Source organism: Phytophthora infestans, genomic scaffold (assembly GCF_000142945.1).
Source record: "Phytophthora infestans T30-4 supercont1.30 genomic scaffold, whole genome shotgun sequence".
Lineage (NCBI taxonomy): Eukaryota > Oomycota > Peronosporomycetes > Peronosporales > Peronosporaceae > Phytophthora > Phytophthora infestans.
The window spans coordinates 1,632,868-1,655,470 of NW_003303729.1; the positions used below are offsets into that span (position 1 = coordinate 1,632,868).

The following is a 22,603-nucleotide window of genomic DNA, read 5'->3' on the forward strand; positions in this document are numbered from 1 at the left end:
AGGACACCATCATGCATTTAAATAGGTAACTTGTGTTGCTAACATAATAAAAGCCATTTGATCTAAGTCTGGATTGTCTCTAATTGAGCTCTACCTTCGAGTACTGTACCCGTTTGCGGTTGCTGTGCTGTATTGAGCTCCTCTTGCTGACTATGGGGTGCTGCTCGTCTAAGCCGACTCCAGGCAAGGAATACGCCGCCACGACGCCTGAAGTTGCCCCTTTCTTGCCGTTTGCAGTGAGTGCGAGAACTGTTATCGACAACGCGGTGGAGGGCATGTGCATGGACCGAGGCGATGAAGTGAACAAGGTGAACGAAGAGGAGCCACAGCCTGAAGATGACGAGTCTGCGAGCATTAAACTGCCACTGGCAAAGGCTGAAGCGGAGCTGGACGAGGTGCTCGTTCGTAGTCCTGAGAGCGCGATGGCCGTGCAGTCGCCTCCGTCTCCACCGCCGCGGAAAACTTTCCAGAGTGCTGATGACATCCCGATCTCGTCCACGTACCACCGCGTACACAGTGCCGAGGTGGCAGAGCAAGAGAAAAAGTGGCAGGAAGAGCAGCGACTGGAAGCTGAACGGCGTGAGCGTGAGGTGCAAGAGTACAAGGCAGCCACGCAAATTGCGTAAAGTGGCGCATCCTGCATTGTAGCTCGTTAGGAGACCTGCTTATTTATCATCGAAATAAAGGCCTCGGTAAGGCTTACTTCAAGCAAACTGTACCATCACTCTGTCGTGTTGCATCAAGAATTTAAAACGTTGCCAGGTTATTGCATCGCAGTGATGCGTAGCATCGTGTCGTCTTGGACATCTTGGCGATCATCCCACTGTCCCTGGGGCCAATAGACCGGGCAACGCTGCAAGCGTGGCCAGGCAGCGTGGCCACTCTATCTTCCGCCCTCTTATCCTACGCTTACCTCATGGCACGAAGAGCAAGGCGTAAGCGCTGCGAGGACGCCAGACCGACGCGGACCCCAGCAAGCTGCGAGTGCAGCGTGGTGTCGCCTCGAAGTCGCGAGTCGCGACGAGATGAAACCTCGCTCCAGGTCCAGCTGCATGACACGCGAGCACGCGACCTCCTCGTCTCCTTTTGGGTCCCAAATTGGGAGGAGAGGTCTCTTCGTCACACACCGTGAGCTAATGGCCTAGCCGGGCCAAGTCGCCAGAAGCAACACATGGTGTTGGCTGCGTGAATTACAGAGACCAGCCTTAAAGTAGATCCAACTTCTCGTCATCAATTTTGTGCACTGCTGTAAGAAATGCTGTTTTGTTGGAGGTGGTGCAGATACTGTACTGTATCGTAAATGAAATAGTACATGTATAAATAATTTACTCAAACTGCAACAAACTCAGCCCGCGATCCGATCCCAAGTTGGCCTTGCGTGGGGTTTGATTTTATTGTTTGTGCTGGTGGTTGAGCCTTTGCTGTAAACGAATCTGTATTCGCTGCGCGCCGTGGGACGATTGGGACGACTATCACGAGTAAAATGAGGACAAGTGCATGTTGCTGAAGGTGCATCGCAAGTCGGTGGAAACGCACATTTAAATGCTGGAAACTTAACAAGCATTTGCCTCCGTCGTGACCTTCACGACGGCAGTCTTCGCCCATGAATATCGAAGCGACAAGACGGCAGTGAGGGCGAATGGCCTGCGTGAAATCCAGCAAAGGCTGGTCGAAATCATCTCCCTTTTCTTGCAGGTCATCGCTTCATTCCCTCGCACACAGGTTGAAGGTATTTGTACCGTACGAAGTTCCCTGCGAAGTGATTGACACGACGCGTCCTCGTGCCGCGCTACCGTACAGTAACGTCAAATCGACTTGGAGTCCGGCCAGCTACACGGCGGGTGGCTGTGCGCTCAAATTGGTAGTTGTAGGCTACTCTCCGTGACGTACGTGTGGCGGGGGCGACCCGGTACATGTAGCCCGCACAACGGCCTTCGCGCCGACGCTGTTGAGTCCACGCCGGTGAAGGTGACACTTACGATCGACGACGTGGCCTGTGTCATTGGTACCACTGTAATTCGGTAGCTGCGGATCTGACTCTCTGGCCAACTCTTAATTAACGGCGGCTACTGTACTACATGTATTAATACAGGTAGTACATGTACTGGGGCATGTCATTCATGCACCAGCTTATTCGCGCCGCGGGCGTTGTACGGCAGCGAAATACACATGCACCTTAGTCATGCTTCTGGCTCGCGCACTCACTCAGCAAAAGCTTGCTCGAGGCCTGTAAAAGCCTTGCTTCGAAATCACAAGTGCCCGTTCTACACTGGGTTTCTCGCGGACAGTTGCGTTTTCAGGTCACTCCTGTCAGAGAAATGGAACTTTTTGGTAGTGATTCTTCAACGCTATCAGTGAACATTCGTGCAGTGACGGGCAGGGTCCCGGCGCTGCGCATGGTACGCCACTCGCTGCCGCCTGCGCTTCAGACGAGGCCACGCCCCCATTTTCAAGTGACCCAATTTCTTTCATCTTAAATGGAACCGACACTGCAGCTAAGATCAATTCGGCCCGAAGCTTGAGAATAGCCAGCGAAACTAGACTAACTCCGTCCATATCGTCAGCAGGCACGAGTGGCGTCGCTTTTTACTTGGTAGAGAAATGGGTCACTCACTACCTGCAGCTTCGCTGAAACCATCACGTCAACAAGCCAACGTCTCTGAGCAAAGAGAAAATGTAATGTCTGCTCTTGCGGGTTTTAAAATGGGCCCATTTTTGCCTTTTTGGGTCTCTCGACGGTGATGTGCCAGTGCGCCACCCACTGTGGAACAGCGGCGTGCGCCTTCGACAGTACCAAGTCCCTTGTGCTTCGATCGCTCATTTCTCTTTTCCACCCCTCGCACTGAGGCGCTGTGTCACGTTGGCCGCTTCGCTCTGTCGCTGGCCAAGTCATCCCACCCCACCGGTTCACCACGTGCACTACTCACTCGCTCCGAGACTCCAGTTCAATGGCTGTCGGTATGACACTCAACCAGCTGTACGCGCCGTCGCCCTCTACTTCGAGCAACGGTGCCGCGCTCACCCCACCGCAAGGACGTAGTCCCAAGGGCCACGAAGATATCAAGGCGAACGGCAACACGGTGCCGCTCCCGCAGCAGATGGACCGCATTTACCAGATGCCGTTCCCCAACCAGCAACCACAGTACGCGTCACAGTATCCTACATCCTCGTCCGCCATGCAGTTCCAGCCCCTGGCCAAGCCTGGGCCCAGCACCTCCGAGGACTACGCGGCCGACCCGTTGCCTTTCGAGTATAGCCGCAAGTACACGCCTACGCATCGCGAAGACGTGACCCCGGGGCTACGAGGCCCTGTGTCCATTATCACCTCGAGTGCGTCGACGCACTACAACGACTCGTACCCGGTCTACGCAAGCCAACGTCTAAGTCCGTACGGCCAGCCTCAATACCCCGAGCCTCGTAGCTACCAAGATATGAACACACAGGCGCCTCCGCCTCACTTTCCGCGCTCTACGGGTCCTCAAATGTACAACCCCATGTTGCCCCTACCTAACCACCAATTCGCTAAGAAGGAGGTGGACACGTACCCTCAGCCTCAACCAGCTGTATACGGAGACGTCCGTGGCCCTGTGGCGGCCACGGGAACCGCCCAGGAAGCCATGATCAAGGTCAAAACGCCGCTTAAACTCAAGTACTGGAGGAACGGACGACGTAATCTCCAGTGTTTTCCGAGTTGCAAGGTGTTCGGAGACTACTCAGCTATCAAGATCGAAGACTTGAAGCAACACGACTTCATGTGGGGCAAGTGTCGCGGTAGTCTAGTCACCGAAGTCACACTGAACAGCAACGTGGCATTCGACGACCTCGTTCTACTGGGACGTGTCCACTCGCTCGAGAACATCCCAGTTGCCTTTGAAGAAGCTGTGATCCGAGAGTGTATGTTGGGGCGCACTGTCGAGACGGACGAGATGGACGCGATGAAAGACCAGTGGATCACTGGCGAACGTCTGCCCGACTTTGTGCAACAAGAAGGCAACATTGCGTGTTTTGAGTTTAAGCCAAAAGTGTGGAAGTACACCGAAGACATGGCTCAGGGCAAATGCAAACGTCGCAATGTCAAGTATTACGTGCAATTCGAAGCCTTCGTGCAGATGGTGGCTGGTGATCGCCGCTACTACGCGTGTATCGGTTCGGGGATGTCGACGTCGTTTGAGGTGGGGTCAAGTCGTGTACTTGCTCGTCAGAAGCGTAAAGCGGCAACTAGCGCTGCAGAGGCAGCCAAAAAAAGTCCACAAACTGATATGACGGCGTTGCAGCCGCAGCAACTCATGCACAATGGCAACTCGATGATGGCCACACACCCAATGTCGAACCCTATGTATGCTCCTCCGGTGTATCACCACGATGGCCAACCACGAAGTTTGCCTCCGACTTTTCCGCAAGTGATGATGAATCAGTTGCCTCCGCAACAAATGCCGACGGAGTTGCATTATCCGATGCAACAAGTTCCGCAACAACAGTCTCCATCTCCAGCTTCAGTGGGTGAGAAGCGCAAGATGAACAGCGAACGACCAGCGTTCCCGACGGATCGTTCGAGCAAGATGTTCAAGCCCGCGAGTGGCGTCCCGCAGTCTGTGCCAATTTAAATGGGACACTCACGGACCAAGGAGAGGGATGAAGTCTATTCTTTTAGTAAGTTGTTTTTATGAGCGTGCCGTTAGCTGCGCGTGCTGCTGGATATGAAGCGTGTGCTCTGGGAGTAAGAGCAAACGCGCTGGGCAGCCGACGTTGCAGCGCACCTTACCAGCGTTCAGGCGCTGTGTAGATACGAATTTTTTTGTGTGATTGCCGAAAGGCCCGCATGTAAGGGCCTGTTTCGTTAAATAAAAGTCTCGGTATTTATTGTTGAGCGGGTTCATCACCGAAGTCTTTGTTGTTCAGTGGCAGTTGCCAGTTGCCAGTTGCCAGTTGCCAGTTGCTATCCATCGAGTACTGTAGTATCTTTTGGCTTGGGTGGACGTTTCGGAGGCCAGTTTTGCCTGTCTGCTTTTGGATCCAAAATCCATCCGAGTTGCCATTCTTTGGTGACCCAATTTGGCAATGTTTCTTCGCGTGGTGTTGCTTCTTGTGTTGGTCGATAGAGTGGCGCAGGCCTCGACGATCCGAGCGTTAGACGGCCTGGGCAACGCTGTGGCATGGTGGGCCGTGATCAAGCTGCCGTCGCACGTGCAATCGCCTGATGGCGTTGTGATCCCGACGCCATGCGACTGTCCTGTTCCAGACTGCAGCAATGTAGCGACGGCCGGGTGGTCTGCACTTGAAGCGAGAGCCGCGGGACTCTGCTACCTCTACGCGGACTCGAGGACTCCCGAGTTCCGACACTTTCGAGACGTGGGCTATGACTGCTTGGGTCAGGGAGGCAACGATCCCGTAAGCCACACTCTCAAGCAGAAGGAGAACAGTTCGTACTGGGCAATTTTCAATGACCAGCTCAATGGGATCGCGTCAGCTTTTCATCCTAAAGAGACCGAAAGACTGCAGTACAGTAAGCAAGTGTGTGGAGGTGGAGACTTGTTCAGCGCACATGCCAAAGGTGCCGTGGCATTTCAGAGCGACGCTAGTGGTGGCTTCTTCCTGCAGACATCGACGCCCAATTTCCCTGATCCCACACGCAACGACTCGTTCGTAAAACTTGGGTGTCAAACTGATAATAACGTGCATTTTTCTCAACACATGTTGGCCATGTCATTGGAAGACAACGAGTTGCTGCAACTTGGAAACAAGTTGCAACTCGCGAGATTATGCTCGGCAAACTTTTTCCTAAATGAATCGTTGCATGATTTTTTGGGAAGTGCAACTTTATTCAAAGATGGAGCGGAACAAGAGAACACAAGTGCCTCTGCGTTCTACCATGCACTATTGGACCAATATTTGCCGGTCCAGCTTCCTTCAGACCCCATGAAAGCTGAGTTTAGCCTCAAGTTGGCAACTACGCAAGTGGAAAAGTCTCGCGTCTTTGAGCCACTGGTTAAGGGCCAAGATCTCTTCGATTTTGACCCTATAGAGGGGGAACAAGTGCGCGTTCTTATCAAGAGCCCACGAGCTGCAGTGCCGCCATGGACTCTAGTAGCAGAGATGCTGGACTCAGATGTCAGTGTGGCTTCGTGGTGGGATGGCAACTACGGTATCCCCACTATTTGCGCTGGTGATGTGTACACACACTCTCCAAATGAGTTTTGCCTGAACAATCCTCGTACAGGCGTCGAGTTGAATGCAGACGGATCAGCGCCGTACAATATCGAGAACCTCATGCAAGCCACGTACGTATATCTTATAAGCACGGCGGTGTTGCGATATAAATTGATTGCTTTTGACTTTTGCAGCTGGCACATGAGTGATGGTAGCAGCAACTTGACTTGGCAACTGGTTGGAGGTCGCGTATCGGACGGAAATCACGGTAAGTAAAGCTGGTAGCAACACAATTCAGTGCAACTATGCTTCTAACCGAGCTGCTGTTAACTTTGCAGCTAAGTGGGGGTTGACAACACCTCGCTTCGGTCCTGTGGAGAGCGCAAATGCCTACGTGACCTTCGGCGACCTTAATATGGAAGGATTCCCGTGCTCCAAGGCGTGCAATGGCTCGCAAGCAGGTAGAGGCGGCAGCTTCTTTTCTCTCCTGTACCCACGACTGCACAAAAGTTTAGCAGACTCAGTCATCTCCGGTGCATGTCGATGTTCTCCTCCTGCCGAGTTGCAATTTTTGCAGAATGACACTTCGTTGCCAACTTTTGAAGAATTGCGGATGTGTCATCGCGGCTGTGTGAAAAAAATCGAGGAGCGTCTGGAGCCGGCTCAGTTGCCAATATTGAGTGTGAACGCCTCCTCTTTTTGGTCAAAGTAAAAATTTGAAAAAAGAGTTGCCTTACTACGTTGCATTGTGATGTTGCCGGCAAGCAGTGCTGTATTTTTTTTAATGTGGAGTCATGGAGTGCCAGTAGCATAGCCACCAACACAAACGCCACGCCGCGTTTATTGGTTTAATACAGCTTCTGCATTTGACCGTCGATTTACTTTGACGCCGAAATGTACAACACTAGCATAAGAGAACATTTACATGAGTTTCTTTTTCACATTATAGCAGAAAAGGGTCATAACTTGCCACCGACCGTTGTTGCCACGGATGAAGCAGTCGCCGTACTGCGCCTTCAGCTGCCCATTTTGATACTCCTGCGTCTGCTCCATTGCGATGTTCATGAAGCCATCCAGGCAGGCCAACACGCCCTTGTACTCCACGCCGTTATTAAGCTTCACGTCCACAGGGCGGCCTAGCACGCCCTTGAGGAAGTCGGACGGCGTCTTCTTCGTGCTGGTCTGCTGCTCCTGGTCCGCCATACTACTGTTATTAACACCAAAATGATAAAATGGGGAATTTTGAAAATAACGTTATATATCTAATTTTTTCTGCTCATTTTGTTTTATTAACCCATGTGATCTGCTGGTACCATTTAAACTCGGTTTTAAGAAATCAGTTTTTGACAGTATTAATAAATACTGTAGGCGGTAAGCATCGTCGCCCAAACAATCTTCTCTTTTTTCTTGGAAATTGGAAATGGGAAAGGACACCTCGAATTCAGCATCATTTCCCAATTCCCATTTCCAAAAGAGGCGGGACTAAGGCAAGTATGAATTCCACACGAATCCAAAACTGCCCGTGAAATTCTCCACATCATCAATGCGCTGGACCTTGATGATGTTTCCCGTTACTTCGACCAAGACGAAGACGAAATCGACCCCTATGTCGTGTGTGAGGGAGTTTCGGCCCATGCGTTCAATAAGTACATTGGCGATGGCGAAGGACTTCGAATTGGACTTCGATTTCTTGACCTCAGTGACGATGGACGTATTTTGATCGTCGATGTCCCTACAACAGTGCACGAGGCCACTTCAGGGGTTTTTGGGAGCAAGTTCCTGACTGCAACTGGAAACAGAGACGCGATCGGAAAACGAGGCTCAATGACCGCGAGTAGAGTTGCGCTTCCAAAGAAAGAGGCCGATGCCACGTTTGGTCCGTTGAAATCGACTCCAAACCGAACACGAACACCGCTAGCTCGCACTATTGCAAAGTGGGTGACGCTAGCTGTGGAGGTTCCAAACTTGGGCAAGTCTGGAAAGAGCTGCCGAGTGGTGGTGTGGTTATGCGGGGATTCAGTACATTTTGCTGCTGAAGGTGAGTGCTCCTGGAGCGCAGATTGCGTATTGCTTGTATGAGATCAATATACCGCCGGGACTTCCGGGGCTTCTCCCACTACCAATAGCGACAGGGACAGTTCGACAACGCAACAGACCGCGACATGCTGACAGTGTGACCTTACATGCGTCGGGTCTTGTCAATCCCTGCCAATCAACCTCTTCCAAATGGAGTAAACGCGGAGGCTGTCGTGGACCTAATCAAGTCATCGATACCATTTGATGAGCTTCGAGTAGGCGACAAGTCTCGTGACAAAGTTTTTAAGAGCTCAATACATTTATGAAGAGTCCTGTGCGAGTCTTTTTAGCGGTTAATGCTTTGCACACGAATTAAAGTAATTGACACGAAAATGGATTCAATTGCTTTTAATGATATACCACTAGATTAAGCTCCGGCTTGCACTTTTTCTAGTATTAATATATTTCAAAGTTTAATTCTGATTATTTTGTACGTCAAAGCGAAAAAAAAACATTAAGTGACAGCTCAAATGGTCAGGTATTGGCAAAATTGGCGGAAAATGTGCTCATAAAAGAAATCGTGCTGACGCTATGTAAGTAGAGCTTTTAAACTAGCTCCACCACGCTTCCGTTGGAGCTGTACGACCGACGATATCGCCGATTTAAGGAGCTCGTAAAAAAAATTCTGACCAGACAAGTATTTTTGTTTTGACAGCTTGAGGTTTTGGATGCAAAAGGGCTACCCTTTTTGCTACCCTTACTCTTTTGCTACCAAAATCAACACAAGCTGCCCGTGTTGCAAAACTAGGCGGTAAACTCACAAGAAAACCAGCATAATGTGTAGGTTTAAAATACACGTCCTGCGATAATTTCCTGGCTCAAAGAAATTGGCCCTAATGATTTAGGCCAATAGCGTTACGAATAAGTTTCACCATGATTTGTCATTTACTTAAGTAGTTCTTTTCTTAAAGAACCCATAGAGTGGACATCATTAAGAGCATCTCCAGCGGTAGGCTCTAACGATGGTTTTATCCCAAAAGTTGCGCAAATAAATCTCTCGACAAGGTTTTTTTGCCCCACCCGTTGGTGGTATTATTAGTTTTAACTTCAGGAAGACTTATATTTCTGGTCCAAGGACTTTATATAAAACCTCAGTCTAACGAAAGGAAACCTTCGATCTCAGCACCGACACGGAAACTTGCAGTACGATGGGGAAGGGCTTAGCGTGGAGTGAGAGCGAGACCATACAGCTTTGCCTGTCGTGGCTGGAGGTATCGGAGGACGCAGTGCGTGGTGCAGGACAGAAGAAGAGCACGTTCAGCAGTCGCTTGTACAGCCACTGGCTGGAAAACAAGAGACCAGAAGACAAGGATCCTTGAACGGAGGTTGCGATAATGGGGCGATGGAAGAAACTGCAGCCAGAAGTAACGAAGTTCTGCGGTATATATGCGAAGGTCACCAGCAGAGAGCGATCAGGATGGAATGACGCTATGTATCTGGACGCCGCGTTGAAGGTTTACCAAGAGCGACGCAAACAGCCGTTCGAGTTTCTTGCGGCGTGGAAGGAGCTCAAGGACAAGCCCAAGTGGACCAACAAGATCACTTCGGCCTCATCTATTGGAGTCAAGCGAGGAACAAGTGACGTTGCGTCTTTGGAGAGACCAGAAGGCCGCAAAGCAGCAAAGGCGGCTAACGCCAAAACTAATGAGAGTCATGGAAGTGCTGGAGCTCAAACGATTGGGGGTGAAGCTCACCTTAGGTTCGTTGTTGCCACAGAAAAGAAGGTCGCTGTGATGGAGCAAAGTCTCCATCTATCTATCTTCTTGCAGAATCCCGCTAGCTACGAATCACAGGAATATTTTACTATGCAGCGAAAAACCATACTCGCCAACATGAGAAAGACACTTGCTGTTTCACAAGAGCGCCAGCAGTTACAACAAAGCGAAGAGCTAAAAACACCTGAGCGTTCGTTCATGGCACCGCACGTGGCAGGACTACATAATGGCGAGGGTGAAGAAAGTGAAGTTGCTGACAATCAAATCAGTACTTTAATTTAGCTGGGCTTCTGCACGTAGTCTAGCTTAAAAACCTACTACACAGGATCCAGAGAAAAGTTTTGCTAGCCGAGATCACCGTAGCACTGCCATACGTGCTCGATCAAATCCGTTTTTAATTCATAGTGAAGCTCTTCGTCTTCAAGCACTTGCATCGCGTTTGCTATCATTGCGACTGGGCACTCATCCGGTACACCAACTTCTGCCGGGCTGACCCATTCATCTTCAAACAGGTACTGATGATTTAGCGAGGTAATTCGCTGCTCGTCTTCCACAATCATGTTATGGAGGATGATGCATGCTAGCATTACATCATTCATTGCATCGACACTCCATAGTTTACAGGGCAGGGCAAGAATTCGAAAGCGTTGTTGTAATACTCCAAATGTGCGTTCAACGTCTTTGCGAGCGGCTTCCTGCTGGGCAGCGTAACATCTACGCTTGTTGCCTTGGGGCGCACTGATACTGGATTGGAAAATTGCCCAGGCAGGATAAATTCCATCTGTAAGATAGTATCCCTGATTGTACGTCGCACCATTCACAGTGAAGGAAATCCTGGGAGCAACACCGTTTACCAGGTCATTCAACAAAGGTGAACGCTCGAGTACATTCAAATCATTGTTGGCGCCAGGCATGCCATAGAATGCATGCCAAATCCATAACGACTTAGAAGCCACGGCTTCCAAGATCACCGTCGAACACTTCTCTTTTCCCTGAAAAGCTCCTTGCCATGCCGTTGGACAATTCTTCCATGTCCAGTGCATACAGTCCAAGCTACCAATCATACCCGGAAATCCGCGTTCAGCATTCTCGGCAAGAAGTATTTTCAAGTCATCCTTGGTCGGCTTTCGAAGATACTCTGGACCAAATAATCGGATAATATTTTTGCAGAACAGCTTTAAGGTCTCCAACACTGTGGACTCAGCCATACGAATCAACTCATCTAATTGATCTGCTGATGCTCCATATGCCAACATCCGTAAAGCACACGTCACCTTCTGTTCTGGTAGGAAACCAGCACGTCCAGTTGCGTCACTACGCTGGACGAAGTAGCTGCACTCTTCATCCTCAACCAGGGCAATGGTAATGAGCTCAAAGAGGTTACGACGCATACGAAATCGCCTGCGGAAGTCATCTGCATCAGAACGAGTAGCCATGAGCATTAATGGACAGTTTTAAAGGAGAACATGTCGTTTACTCAAATACATACCATCATCGTAGACTGGGTTGTCGCCAAAGTAGTCACTCATTAGGCGTTCACCCCATATTTCTCGATCCCGCTCTTTATTTGCTCTCCTGCCTTTGGTGGACCCGCCGTGTTTGCCCCGCACTGCGCTCGTGTTGTCCACCCCGCCCTCAGGCAACATGTAGGTGAAATAGTACTCTTCTTCCGAGTCGTCGTCCATACTTGACGTCGCCAGCAGTGCTTCACTCCTTCGTGTATTTCTGATAGTGCGGTATCTAGAGAGATCTTTTGTATCGTCGTTTGATTGGACAAAAAAATGTTAAGCCGCGGTGAGTTCCAAACCGCTGTAGACAAGATGCAATCAGGAGTTCTATCCTAAAAATTGAGGTCTCATCCGTCTCAATAGGACTTGCAAATAAGTCTAACCGCTGGAGATGCTCTAAATGATTAAATGATGTCCACTCAACTCTCTTTATGGGTTCTTTGAGAAATGGGCTAAGTTATGAAATTTTCATCACTGCCTAACTTCAGGGGCTGGCCGAAATTAGCGATCGGTTAGCCGAAAATTACGTGTAATTTATGTATAGAATTAAGAAAGGTGAAATACCATTTTCTTATTCAATATTTCCGCTCAAAATAAGCTGCACGCAACCTTCTCTTGGTTGTCCGAACGGTCCGTACGATTGGCCATGGTCGACCAGGGCTTTTGGACGGGTACGGCTAACCGGAAAATTACGTTTGCGACTTCTGGTACAAACCCACGAAATCCACAAAAAGCTGTCTGCAAGGTGATTTCACAAACTTCTGATGAGTTTGTGATGGCAATCCCACTTCATCTACAGCAAGCAAACACACATTTTTATCACTAGGATTAAGGATTTTTAAAACCGGGATAGGTAAGAAAAAAAAAGGTGAGCAGAAAATCAAAGGTATTTTCAAAATGTTGGTGTGAATTTGTCAATTTTGTTCGTTTTTTCACCAAAAATTTATTGTCTTCGAGAGTTTTGTAAAGGTTAAATTTTTACAAAGGCTCGTTGATACATTTTTCGGTGTTTTGAATTATGGAGCAGTTGCAGCGCGAGTATCTTCGTGGCGCACGGCGTAAGGCCCAGACGAGCGACTATTTCGACGCAGACGACAGCGCAGACGAGCGAGATCATTCTTCTGCAGCTACTCCAGCAGTCGACGACGATGAAGTGGACCCATTGGACGCCTTCATGCAGGGAATTGCCACCGAGGTGAAGCAACAGCGCACAGCGCCACCGAAACTAGTGGCTGACAAGGTGGGAAACACCAGTATGCGTTTCTCTTATTTTCTAAATTATTTAAATTTTGTCAACTGTGTCTTTAACAGCCGCAAGTGTTGAATCATGCTGATGATGACGCACACAGCTATCTGGAAGAATACGCACGTGTAAGTTTTTGCTTCTAATTTGCAATTTGTTTTAGCTGCATTGCCATGAAAAAATTCAATGTTTTATTTCAATTTACTGTTGCAGACAACAAAAAAGCCTCGAGTGGGTCTAAATTTAAATGACGAAGACTCGGATGAGGAAGTCTACGCAACAGCCAGGCAACTGGACGATGTCGATGCTCCAGACGACATGGCAAAGAAAGTGATGGAAGTCTTGACACCAATCGACCATTCCACAGTGACATACGAACCATTTCGCAAAAGTTTCTACTCTGCTCACAGCGAAACTTGCGCTCTCAAGGCTCAAGAAGTGGCAAATCTCCGCTCCGAGCTGGATGTCCGTGTGGATGGAGTCGACGTCCCTGCTCCCGTGAGGTCGTTCATGCATCTCGGCTTGGACCGCAAAATGCTGCAAACACTTATGAAACTGGGACTGGAGGCTCCGACGGCAATTCAGACGCAAGCTTTTCCTGTGGCTCTCTCGGGTCGAGATTTGATTGGCATTGCCAAGACGGGATCGGGCAAAACGTTGGCCTTTACATTGCCCATGGTTCGTCACGTGATGGACCAAAGAGAGTTGCAACGTGGCGAAGGACCCATTGCACTTGTGTTGGCACCAACACGAGAGCTAGCACACCAGACTTATGTACAAGCAAAGAAGTTCCTCGCAGTGTATGGCGCTTCGTGTGCTGCAATTTACGGTGGAGCTGGCAAATGGGAACAAGTTCAGGCACTGAAAAAAGGTGTCGAAGTTGTCGTTGCCACACCTGGTCGACTGATTGAGATGATAAGGAAGAAAGCGGCTCCGATGAATCGCGTGACTTTTGTGGTGCTAGATGAGGCCGATCGCATGTTTGAAATGGGTTTTGAGCCCCAATTACGCTCCGTTATGGGTCAAGTGCGTCCAGATCGACAGATTCTCATGTTCTCGGCCACTTTTCGTCGACGGATTGAAACGTTGGCGTTGGATGTACTTACAAACCCAGTGAAGCTGACAGTTGGGCAAATTGGACAAGCGAACGAAGATATTCGTCAGATTGCTGTCGTGTTGCCTGGACATGGAGCCAAGTGGCCATGGTTGATGTCGAAAATACGCAGTCTAGTGGACGAAGGTCGCTTGCTTATCTTCGCTGGTAGTAAAGCTGGTTGCGAGGAGCTAGCGAAGAATTTGGCTGTTGCATTCCCAGCTGCACCTGCGCTGTGTTTGCATGGAGACAAGACGCAACAAGAGCGAGCGGAAGCGTTGACCAAGTTTAAACATGGAGCATGTCGCGTTCTGGTGGCTACGGATGTGGCTGCGCGTGGACTTGACGTCAAAGATGTGAAGAATGTCGTGAACTTTGATGTGGCCAAGAGTATTGACACTCATGTGCATCGGATCGGACGGACAGGACGTATGGGACTGGAAGGTTTTGAGCCTGGGACGGCGTATACTTTGGTGACACGCAACGAGTCGCAGTTCGCTGCTCAACTTGTGTACAATATGGACGTCTCTGGCCAATCAGTATCTGCGGAGTTACTGGCGCTTGCGAGAAAGGACTCGAGGTTCCGTCGAGGCGCTGCGGCTCATACATGTACAACGCAAGCGAGTGGTGCTGGAAGTGCAGAAGAAAGACAGGATCGGACGTTTGATGCAGAGGACGAGGCCGAGTTGGAGCGATGGAATGATAGTCGTCGGAAGAGCAAAGCTGATCAACGTAAGGGACTGGGATTTGCAGGTGCGAAACCAGTGAGAGCAACTGGAATGCGAGGGTTTGTGAAGGCGTCGATGCCTGACACGACGCTGGCGACTGCCTTCCGCTCAGGTTTTGTCAAGTCGACATTAAAGGCCGACACGGCATCGACGCCTTCACCTGCTATCAGCTATCTCGCTTCGTCTCCAGCATCAGCTCCGCGACCGCCAGCGATCAAGGCCAGTCCGATCATTGGGGTTCCTCCGGCACCTGTACAACCCCACGCTCCTCCAATTATTCCACCACCTCCCCCTGCTGTCATCGTACCAACACCTCAAGTCACGACGACGTCCGTAGCTACACAACAAGAAAGAGAATCACGTTCAAGTTCTTCTCGCAGTCGTAGCCACTCGAGACGTCGACGTCGATCTCGTTCGCGTTCAAGCTCATCCGACAGTGATCACAGACGTCGAAGGCCTCGCTCCCGACGACGTTACAGCTCCAGCAGCAGCCGCAGTCGAAGTCGCAGTCCTAGTCGGTATCGTAGTCGACGCCGATCTCGCTCTCGTCGACGTTAAACCTGTGCATGACAAGGAAAACTATGAAGACAATGGAGGCTGAGGGTAGAAGGGATTAACACAAAACTATAGGGAAACTACATGATACTGGGGCGGCGGCTTATTTGTCTTTGCCCGAAGGCGGGTCGTCGCGTGTCTTGCACCCCATTCAACGAGCGAATCTATTGTCTGTCAATTCACGCCTGTGCCTCCGACGCAGTCTCCTCCTTTGAAGTGTCTTCTACCGCAGTTGTCTCTGCACTAGGTGCGTCCTCGCTAGCTGCGCTATCGTCCTCCTTGGTCTCCGCTTTAGTCTCTGCCTCCGTAGCGGGAGTCTCCGCACTTGTCTCCGCCGCTGCCACTTGGACAGGAGCGGAGGTTGCCGTACGGTTCACAGCCAAGTCGGCTGTGGTTACAATTGCTGGCACAGGCTCGTCGTCGTCAAAATCGTCATTCTCCATCCCAGGAATAGGCTCGAAGGGAATGTCCTCAAACGTGTTCTCAAACTTGGCCCAGCTGCCTCCAGACTCAAAGTTGGCCCAGCGATCCGCCCCCGGTTCGCCCTCGTTGCCCTTCGCAGCACTCTCCTGCCGTGCCAGCTCCTCTTCGTCTTCTTCCTCGCTACTGCTGCTGTCGTTCATGATCTCCGGCAGCATCGGTGTGTCCGTATCCTTGACATCAAAGTCGGTATCAAAGCCATTCAAGCCAGAGGCGCCCAGCATCTCTGCGAACTGAGCATTCAACAGCTCGTCGTTCTGGTTAAACCCCATGACCGAGTACGGGTCTTCTCCTCCCTGCGAGATCGTCACACCGCCAAGAGGAAGACGCTCCCGCTCGTAAATAGGCGCGAGCACCTTACTGGACAGCTCCTCCCACTTCTTCCACGTCACGTCGTCCTCTTCAAACAGCTCCAAGACCGTGTCAGCATGTCGCATTTCATTCAGCGAGCCTTCCTCGTTGGTGCTGCCACGCACGTCTTCCAGCATCGTCATGAGCATGTTGCAGATGCGGTGGAGATGACCCACAAATCCCAGCGAAAAGCCCTTGGCCACTGCCGTCGCCTGGTCGTTCTTCTCGTGTGCCTCAATGATACGAGGCAGCAGCCGTGCGTCCTTCACTAATCCTACCAGCAGTTCGTGACTGCCACTCTCTAAGATCCCGATCACCATACTCTCCACGTCCGCGTGCAGCATGTTGACCGACTCGAACGTGAAGAACAAGTCCAGACACGTCTCGATCGCGTGATGTTCCAGCAACGCAATGTCCACTTTCTGGTACTTGGACTGCATGAGCAACACCACCAGCCCGACCATCTTCAAGCGACGTAATCCCAGTCTCGGGACCTCCTGGTGGCGCTGATTACGGATCATCCCAGCGTCCGCCGCGTCGGTCTTCAGAATGGCGCAAACCTGCGGCAGACGCGCTACTGCACACGCCACAGCGGGCGGCATCTCGTCTGTAGCGCAGTACTGCGCGTTCGTAGCACGAGACAGCAACGCACTTAGCACGGAGATGGCTCCGGTCATGGACGACACACACGACGCCGCGTCGTCACTCGGGACTGCAAGCGCCACGAGTTTCTCGGCCACTTCCTTCGTCTCCAAGTGGTCCAGAAGTGCAAACGACACTGGCGCGCTGGAACTGGCCGGTGACGCAGGGTCCGTCTGCTGTGCGCGCGTGCCACAGTGAATAATGTCCACTAGCACTTCAGACGCGTGTTTGTGCGCGTCACTATCGGCTTTCGCGTCCGCTAGCGTGGCCAATAATAGGTCCACTACGGTAGGTTCGGACTGCCAGGTCAGCGTCTTGTCCTTGGAGGCTGTGGGGGTGCCACTAGCGCTGAGATGGTCGTCCTCGTCTGCTCCGTACCATGAATTGGACGGCGGGAAGCCCATCGACATGCCCGGGAAGTCCATACAGTCGTCCATATAGTCCGCTTGATACGGCTGAAGTAAGCGCTTAAGCAGCTCAGCCACCGAGAAGCTCGCGGCATGACGCGAGAAACCGGCCAAGAGCGGCTCCGAGTTCTTGTTAAGTAACGCTGTCATCTCCTGCGGTTTACGTACCATGAGCATGGTCACGATCTTCTCAAAGTACCCAGCGAGACGAGGATCTAACGACTGCGTTTGATACAAAAACTCAAATAACGTTTCGACGATTTTGCCTTCACATGAGGTCACGAGAGTCTCGGTGATGCTCGTGATGTCACAACAAATGACTTCGCACGACATGTACGGGTACTTGAGTGTGCGCAGGTCATCGGATGTGTCCTCGGGGGTACGCACGACGTACTCGACGAGCTGCTGCACGATAGCCTCCTGCGAGAGACTGGAAAATAACGCAGTTTCCGATTGTTAGTTCCGAAAATAACGCATATTTTAGGGTAATAATATAACGTGTGATTGCAGGAGTGATGGTCGTACAAGTCCAGCAGCTTCGTGTTGCGCGTCTTGACCTCCTGCACCAGCTCGTCCTCTTGTAGCACCTGCTCCAGTGTGAAGTCGTCCTTCTCCAGCAGATCGTTGAGCGGACTCGAGATGTTGAAGAGCGACGAGCCCTGCGCCCACACGCTGCCGTCGTCAGCCATAGCGGAGAACAGCGACATGCTTGTCGAATAAGGAAGCCCCCTCTCTCTCGCTCTCTGTTAAGTGATGAAAGGGGAGCAACAGACGTCTCGGGCTCCGCTTGGTTGTGGGCCGGAGGTTTCTTCTTCCCTGGTGGCGGCGGCACCTTCCCCCCTCGTGTTGACCCGTTTTTGTGAGTGGCTTCTAGAGATGAGTATTTATGCTTTGGCTTTATTTAGAAGAAAAGGATTGGAGATTATCAGTGGAAAGGTAGGCAGCGTTGGATTCCTCCGCAACAATGAGGCTCGGGGTGGGGATTGGCCAATTTTTGGTTTGAGCTTTTTATAGCTAAAAGTTGCTTGGCTCGCCCGGGGCGCTGGCTAATATCCGGAGGCGCTAGCAGGAGTGCGATGTGCTGATGCGTGGTGAATCACCAGGTGATAAGGCACAAAAGTGCCGCACAAGGGCGGACAAGACAACAGCTTTAGCGGCTAAAGCTGCTTCCTTTAGACGTTTAGCCTAAAAAATGGAGTTTGGTCCAGCTTTGCACCAGTGTGGTGGTAGTGGTCGGTTTAATCGTGTTTCAACTGTTTCGGTGGTTGAGGACACATTCCGACCACCGATTGGGACAAGGGTCCTTTCTGACTGGTCATGCATTGGTTATAATACTTTAGATTTCCAGCCAATCATGTATGTACATGAAAGATTTTCAAGTAAGCTTATTGTGAAGTTATCATGCCCAGGAGCTCGCAGCGAGAAAAAAATTATAGCTAGAACCAAATAGCGCTACGTTCGCAGTTCCTTTAAAGAAAAAAAAATATCTAAAAAAAATGAAATAACCGCTCATATATAAGGGCTCAACTTTATTTATGTCTCGACGAGTTGCTCAAAGAAAGGCGGAAGTGGAAGTGTTCGCAAAAGAGGCTCCTGCTAGAACGCTTGTGAGTCAAGCCACACCACTATGGAGACGCCTCGAGGAGAGATGTGATGAAATACAAATTGGACGTCAAGGCTCGTACTCCGTTGAGCGGCTCGAAAGTCTGGAGCAGTACTGCAAATCCACTTCAAGAGCGCGAGTGCTTGTGATTTGTTTGTGTACTCCGTTGCCTGCGTTGACTACAGGAGTGTTGGTGGAATGTTTGCCTCTTCAACGTCCATCCGAAGGGTGGGCTGCCAATTGGGCATTCTGGCTTCGACTTTTGGTCGCTCACTTTATTCTCAATGCTGCAGTGAACTCCCAACTGATTTGGTTCATCCCCGGACTCAATATCATATTCGGCAAGATACTCACAATCGCAGTGGGGGCTTTTCTGGGACTGGTATCTTGGCTGCAAGCACAATCGGGTTCCCCGTGCCGCTCATGATGCAGTTTGGATCAATTCCTGTCGCGATTTATGCTTTCGTAATGACTTTGCTCGTCCTGGGTCCGGTTCTGATCGCGAAAGACTCGCCGTTTAAAGCCCACTTCGATAGATACAACCGCTTCTTTGCCGCGTTCATGATGTGGTGTGTTCCCAATCTACAGGGTGGTGTACGAAGCTGTCCCCATGGCGTTCAAAACGTTTATCGTCGTTATTCTACCGTTTGTAGCAAAGCATTTTCTCATTCTTTCTCTGCGAGAACTGGTGGATGTGATGCCGGTGCTTGTAGCACTATCTGTTGACTTTATGATCACTTTATTCATCGCCGTGTGCATGTCGACTTCGGGGTCCTTTACGTTGACGATACTCTTTATAGCCGCAGACTTTATTCAATCGTGGCTGGAATTTCGAGAAATGAGAAGTAGTTCTCGAGTGTTGCTGCTTCTTGTAAATGACTCCAGGAATTCGAACGGCACTGACGCAACCGACCTGCTCTCGATAATTGTCGATGTGGTAAGAACTCGGGCGGAGGTCATTGGACTCAGTTCGGCTCTGGGCGTGTCTGCCTCATTCACTTACAAAAGAAAAAGCTGAGCGTCTTCAAGCGCTCGACGCGTCAGGTGTGTACAGCGAGAGGTGTGACAGCATTCACATAAGGAAGAGTCAGCAGTTAAGCTTACGACCACTTCGACAGGCATCCATTGCGCCAATTGACATCTAGCTACCGAATCTTCTGATACAAACATTTCCAAACCAGAGAATGAATGCAGCGTTAACACTCCGCAAGCAGAGAGGGCGAAGGCACTAATGATTCAGGGACTACAGCTCCTATTTCGGAGCGAGTACTTGGTTCTAGTCGAGTACGTTGAGTGCATAGTGCCACTTATTCTCTTAGTGTTCAAATTGATCCTCGAACAGCTACCAAACGTTGTGTATTATCCTGGCGGGGCCGGAATGTGGGGTCTGAATGCTGTAGCAAATATGGTTTTACTAGTGGTGCTGGAGGTTGGATCGCTGGTAATTTTGAACGCATTCCTGCAACGCAAATTTGCGTTTTCCCCGTTTTATCAACTCGCTTTTGTGCTGGAAACAGAGATGTATGCAGTCCAAGCAATATTCTTTATTCAGTGCCTCATTCTGCTGCAATTCGAACTGGAGCATTTGGGTAAGTGTTTGTTTCTAACTAGTATTTTTACTATCGCTAACTTTTTTCTACCTACAATTCCAGGTGCTGATTTCACTCTAGAGTTCAAATGGCTATTAGGCCACAGGCTAAAAAAGTGAATTTTTCGTCAGTTATGTGCATGTACCTTATATAGCAGTATTTGCTCACGATTCAACGCTATCTGGCGCAAACAATACAGTTTCAAATTTAGAACGCCATAATAATTCTAAGCTGCGATATTTTCGCATATAGCTCTATCACTTTTAATATAACTAGGCTGCAGCTGTAATATTCAAGTATACATAACAGCGTGGTATCATTTTCAAAAATATGTATCTGAAGCTAGTGCGACATCGTATTATCTATAATATATCTGGTTTTCGCGAAATCCTGGCCATTTAATTTGGAAAAAAATCAAAGCACAGAGAGGAAGTTCAGATTCACTTGTCAATTACCAAGATGCCCAGTACAGCCAGCCAAGTGTTCGACCGCCTCAACCGACAGTGGGAGGACGAGACCTCCAACCTCGTTGTTAGCCACGAGAACTATGGCGATGTCGCTCGCCATATAGAGGAAGAAGCCTCCGATTCTGGCTCACCTATTCTGTCTGAGTATATTGCGGCAGGTGGTGATAGTGCGCTAAAGGGCATGACCAACTTCTCTGCGCCCGAGCTGGATGCGCTTTGGGCTCTTGTGGAATCTGCGGTGACGATTACATGGACGCAAGGTCGTGGGCGTAAACCGTCTGTGTCGGGGAAAGACGCAATGTTCATTACCCTGACCGTGTTGAAGCATTTTGACACATGGCAGAAGCACGCGATCGATTTTAACATCGGGATTTCTACGCTGGAGAAAATGGTTCACCGTGTCATTCAGACAATTGAGCCCGTGCTGTACTCCCAGATGGTCAAGCGCGTAAGGATGTCCGAGCAGATGGAAGCTGGAAACACCTTTACAAACTATCCACATGCTCTCTACGCTACTGACGTCAAGTTCCAGCCAGCATATCGGCCTAGCGGTCGCTTTGCAGAACAGAAGGTTTACTTCTCCGGTAAGCACAAGCTCTATGGGTTCAAGATTGAGTGCTCTGTGACACCACCAGGTGTCGCTGTTGATGTTTCAGATCATTCTCCTGGATCAACGTCGGATCTGACGATGATGCTCGACAGGCTCACGATTCATCGTCAGATGCTGCGCAAGGAGGACGGGACAACTGCTGAAATGGGAGCTGACCCAACGCAGTTTCCACATATGTGGGCCGTGCTAGTAGACAAGGGTTACCAGGGTGCAGGGCGGGTGCTTCGAATGATCCAGCCAAAGAAACAACCGCGTGGAGGCACTCTTGACCGCGACGATATTTCCCGCAACCGTGCAATTTCTTCAGATCGCGTCCTGGTTGAGAATTATTTTGGCCGGATGTGTATGCTGTGGAAAGCTACCTATGCGACCTTTAAGTGGAACGAGAACCGTTTTGATGGTGTTGCTCGGCTATGTGTGGCGTTGACCAACTTCCATGTAGGTTTGATGCCTCTACGAGCTCACGACAGCGAGCACTACGATATGGTGTTGTCCAAGTATCAGTCAATGGGCGAGCGTGTTCGCACCCAGCGTGCTAGAGCCCAGCGTCTATATCGGGCTCGGCAACAGCAGCGCTCGCGCCCTGGACCATATAGCGTTCGCTCTCGCCTATCCACATCTCAGCGCGAGACCCAATACGAATCGGACGACTCCCTAAATCATGCTTTGTAAGGCACCTTTTCCCGGTCTTATTCTGCTTGCTCCTAGCTTCCTAAGACTAAAGACATTAAATAGATTACTGTTTGCTATACCTCTACGTTTGACTTTCCAACTTGTCGTCAAAATGGATGTAATCAGGCTCCGTGCAGCTAGAAAGGATTAGGCAGCAACTTCAAAGCGGTAAAAACCACGGAAGTCGCTTAATGCCAGTCGCCCACTAATACCACACCACGCGCCATCTTAAACTCCACAATACACTACAGGGGTATGCGTGTGACGTTCACAGTACTTCGGCCCGTCACCCCCTTGGCCGATTGATGGCAAGTTGGAAAGTGAGGAAGATGAAGTGTCTAGCTGCTTTATTCGCACTTGTAGAGTACCTGATAGTGTATAGGCAGAACCCAGGTGTCGCTGAAATAGACCGACTCTTGGGTAGAAGCCTCCATAATTAAATTTTTGGGCCACAAATGTAGCCAACTGTTTTTCATAGGATCGTACTTATCCCAGAAGTAACGGCCTGAGCCATGAGATGCAAAAATATAAAAAACAGCAGGGTACATGCGAAAAAAAGTATGTGCTTTTCCAAGAATCATGTTTTCCGGAATAAGGCATGGAATTCGCATAAAATTAGGTTTTATGCGAAATTAAGCACCATACGCTAAGACACACTTTTTGAGACTGTTATCTAATGAGGAGTTAGAGAAATTAATCTTCTTTACCTCGACCACT

The 22,603-nt window shown here is 50.0% G+C and overlaps 9 protein-coding genes across 9 annotated transcripts; 6 read left to right on the plus strand and 3 right to left on the minus strand.

Moving 5' to 3' along the window:
- Positions 1 to 117: 117 nt before the first annotated feature.
- On the plus strand, positions 118 to 662 carry PITG_13969 (uncharacterized protein; the record flags this gene model as incomplete). The annotated part of the gene is made up of 1 exon (XM_002899581.1): positions 118 to 662. One exon carries the CDS (start codon positions 282 to 284, stop codon positions 624 to 626), a length of 345 nt encoding a protein of 114 aa, XP_002899627.1.
- Positions 663 to 2,840: 2,178 nt separating this feature from the next.
- PITG_13970 (uncharacterized protein) lies at positions 2,841 to 4,867 on the plus strand (the record flags this gene model as incomplete). Its single annotated transcript, XM_002899582.1, has 1 exon — positions 2,841 to 4,867. The coding sequence occupies one exon, from the start codon at positions 2,949 to 2,951 to the stop codon at positions 4,602 to 4,604; it is 1,656 nt and encodes a 551-aa protein (XP_002899628.1).
- Positions 4,868 to 5,058: 191 nt separating this feature from the next.
- PITG_13971 (uncharacterized protein) lies at positions 5,059 to 6,859 on the plus strand (the record flags this gene model as incomplete). Its single annotated transcript, XM_002899583.1, has 3 exons — positions 5,059 to 6,278; positions 6,342 to 6,415; positions 6,486 to 6,859. The coding sequence occupies 3 exons, from the start codon at positions 5,059 to 5,061 to the stop codon at positions 6,857 to 6,859; spliced, it is 1,668 nt and encodes a 555-aa protein (XP_002899629.1).
- Positions 6,860 to 6,899: 40 nt separating this feature from the next.
- On the minus strand, positions 6,900 to 7,355 carry PITG_13972 (U6 snRNA-associated Sm-like protein LSm6, putative; the record flags this gene model as incomplete). Its single annotated transcript, XM_002899584.1, has 2 exons — positions 6,900 to 7,051; positions 7,125 to 7,355. The coding sequence occupies 2 exons, from the start codon at positions 7,348 to 7,350 to the stop codon at positions 7,026 to 7,028; spliced, it is 252 nt and encodes an 83-aa protein (XP_002899630.1).
- A 2,202-nt stretch (positions 7,356 to 9,557) lies between these two features.
- On the plus strand, positions 9,558 to 10,243 carry PITG_13973 (uncharacterized protein; the record flags this gene model as incomplete). The annotated part of the gene is made up of 2 exons (XM_002899585.1): positions 9,558 to 9,906; positions 10,221 to 10,243. 2 exons carry the CDS (start codon positions 9,558 to 9,560, stop codon positions 10,241 to 10,243), a joined length of 372 nt encoding a protein of 123 aa, XP_002899631.1.
- Positions 10,244 to 10,282: 39 nt separating this feature from the next.
- On the minus strand, positions 10,283 to 11,002 carry PITG_13974 (uncharacterized protein; the record flags this gene model as incomplete). Its single annotated transcript, XM_002899586.1, has 2 exons — positions 10,283 to 10,348; positions 10,433 to 11,002. The coding sequence occupies 2 exons, from the start codon at positions 11,000 to 11,002 to the stop codon at positions 10,283 to 10,285; spliced, it is 636 nt and encodes a 211-aa protein (XP_002899632.1).
- Positions 11,003 to 12,464: 1,462 nt separating this feature from the next.
- PITG_13975 (uncharacterized protein) lies at positions 12,465 to 12,835 on the plus strand (the record flags this gene model as incomplete). The annotated part of the gene is made up of 2 exons (XM_002899587.1): positions 12,465 to 12,686; positions 12,758 to 12,835. 2 exons carry the CDS (start codon positions 12,465 to 12,467, stop codon positions 12,833 to 12,835), a joined length of 300 nt encoding a protein of 99 aa, XP_002899633.1.
- A 172-nt stretch (positions 12,836 to 13,007) lies between these two features.
- PITG_13976 (DEAD/DEAH box RNA helicase, putative) lies at positions 13,008 to 14,509 on the plus strand (the record flags this gene model as incomplete). Its single annotated transcript, XM_002899588.1, has 2 exons — positions 13,008 to 14,367; positions 14,499 to 14,509. 2 exons carry the CDS (start codon positions 13,008 to 13,010, stop codon positions 14,507 to 14,509), a joined length of 1,371 nt encoding a protein of 456 aa, XP_002899634.1.
- A 735-nt stretch (positions 14,510 to 15,244) lies between these two features.
- PITG_13977 (serine/threonine-protein phosphatase 6 regulatory subunit, putative) lies at positions 15,245 to 17,755 on the minus strand (the record flags this gene model as incomplete). Its single annotated transcript, XM_002899589.1, has 2 exons — positions 15,245 to 17,375; positions 17,471 to 17,755. The coding sequence occupies 2 exons, from the start codon at positions 17,650 to 17,652 to the stop codon at positions 15,245 to 15,247; spliced, it is 2,313 nt and encodes a 770-aa protein (XP_002899635.1).
- Between the last annotated feature and the right edge of the window lie 4,848 nt (positions 17,756 to 22,603).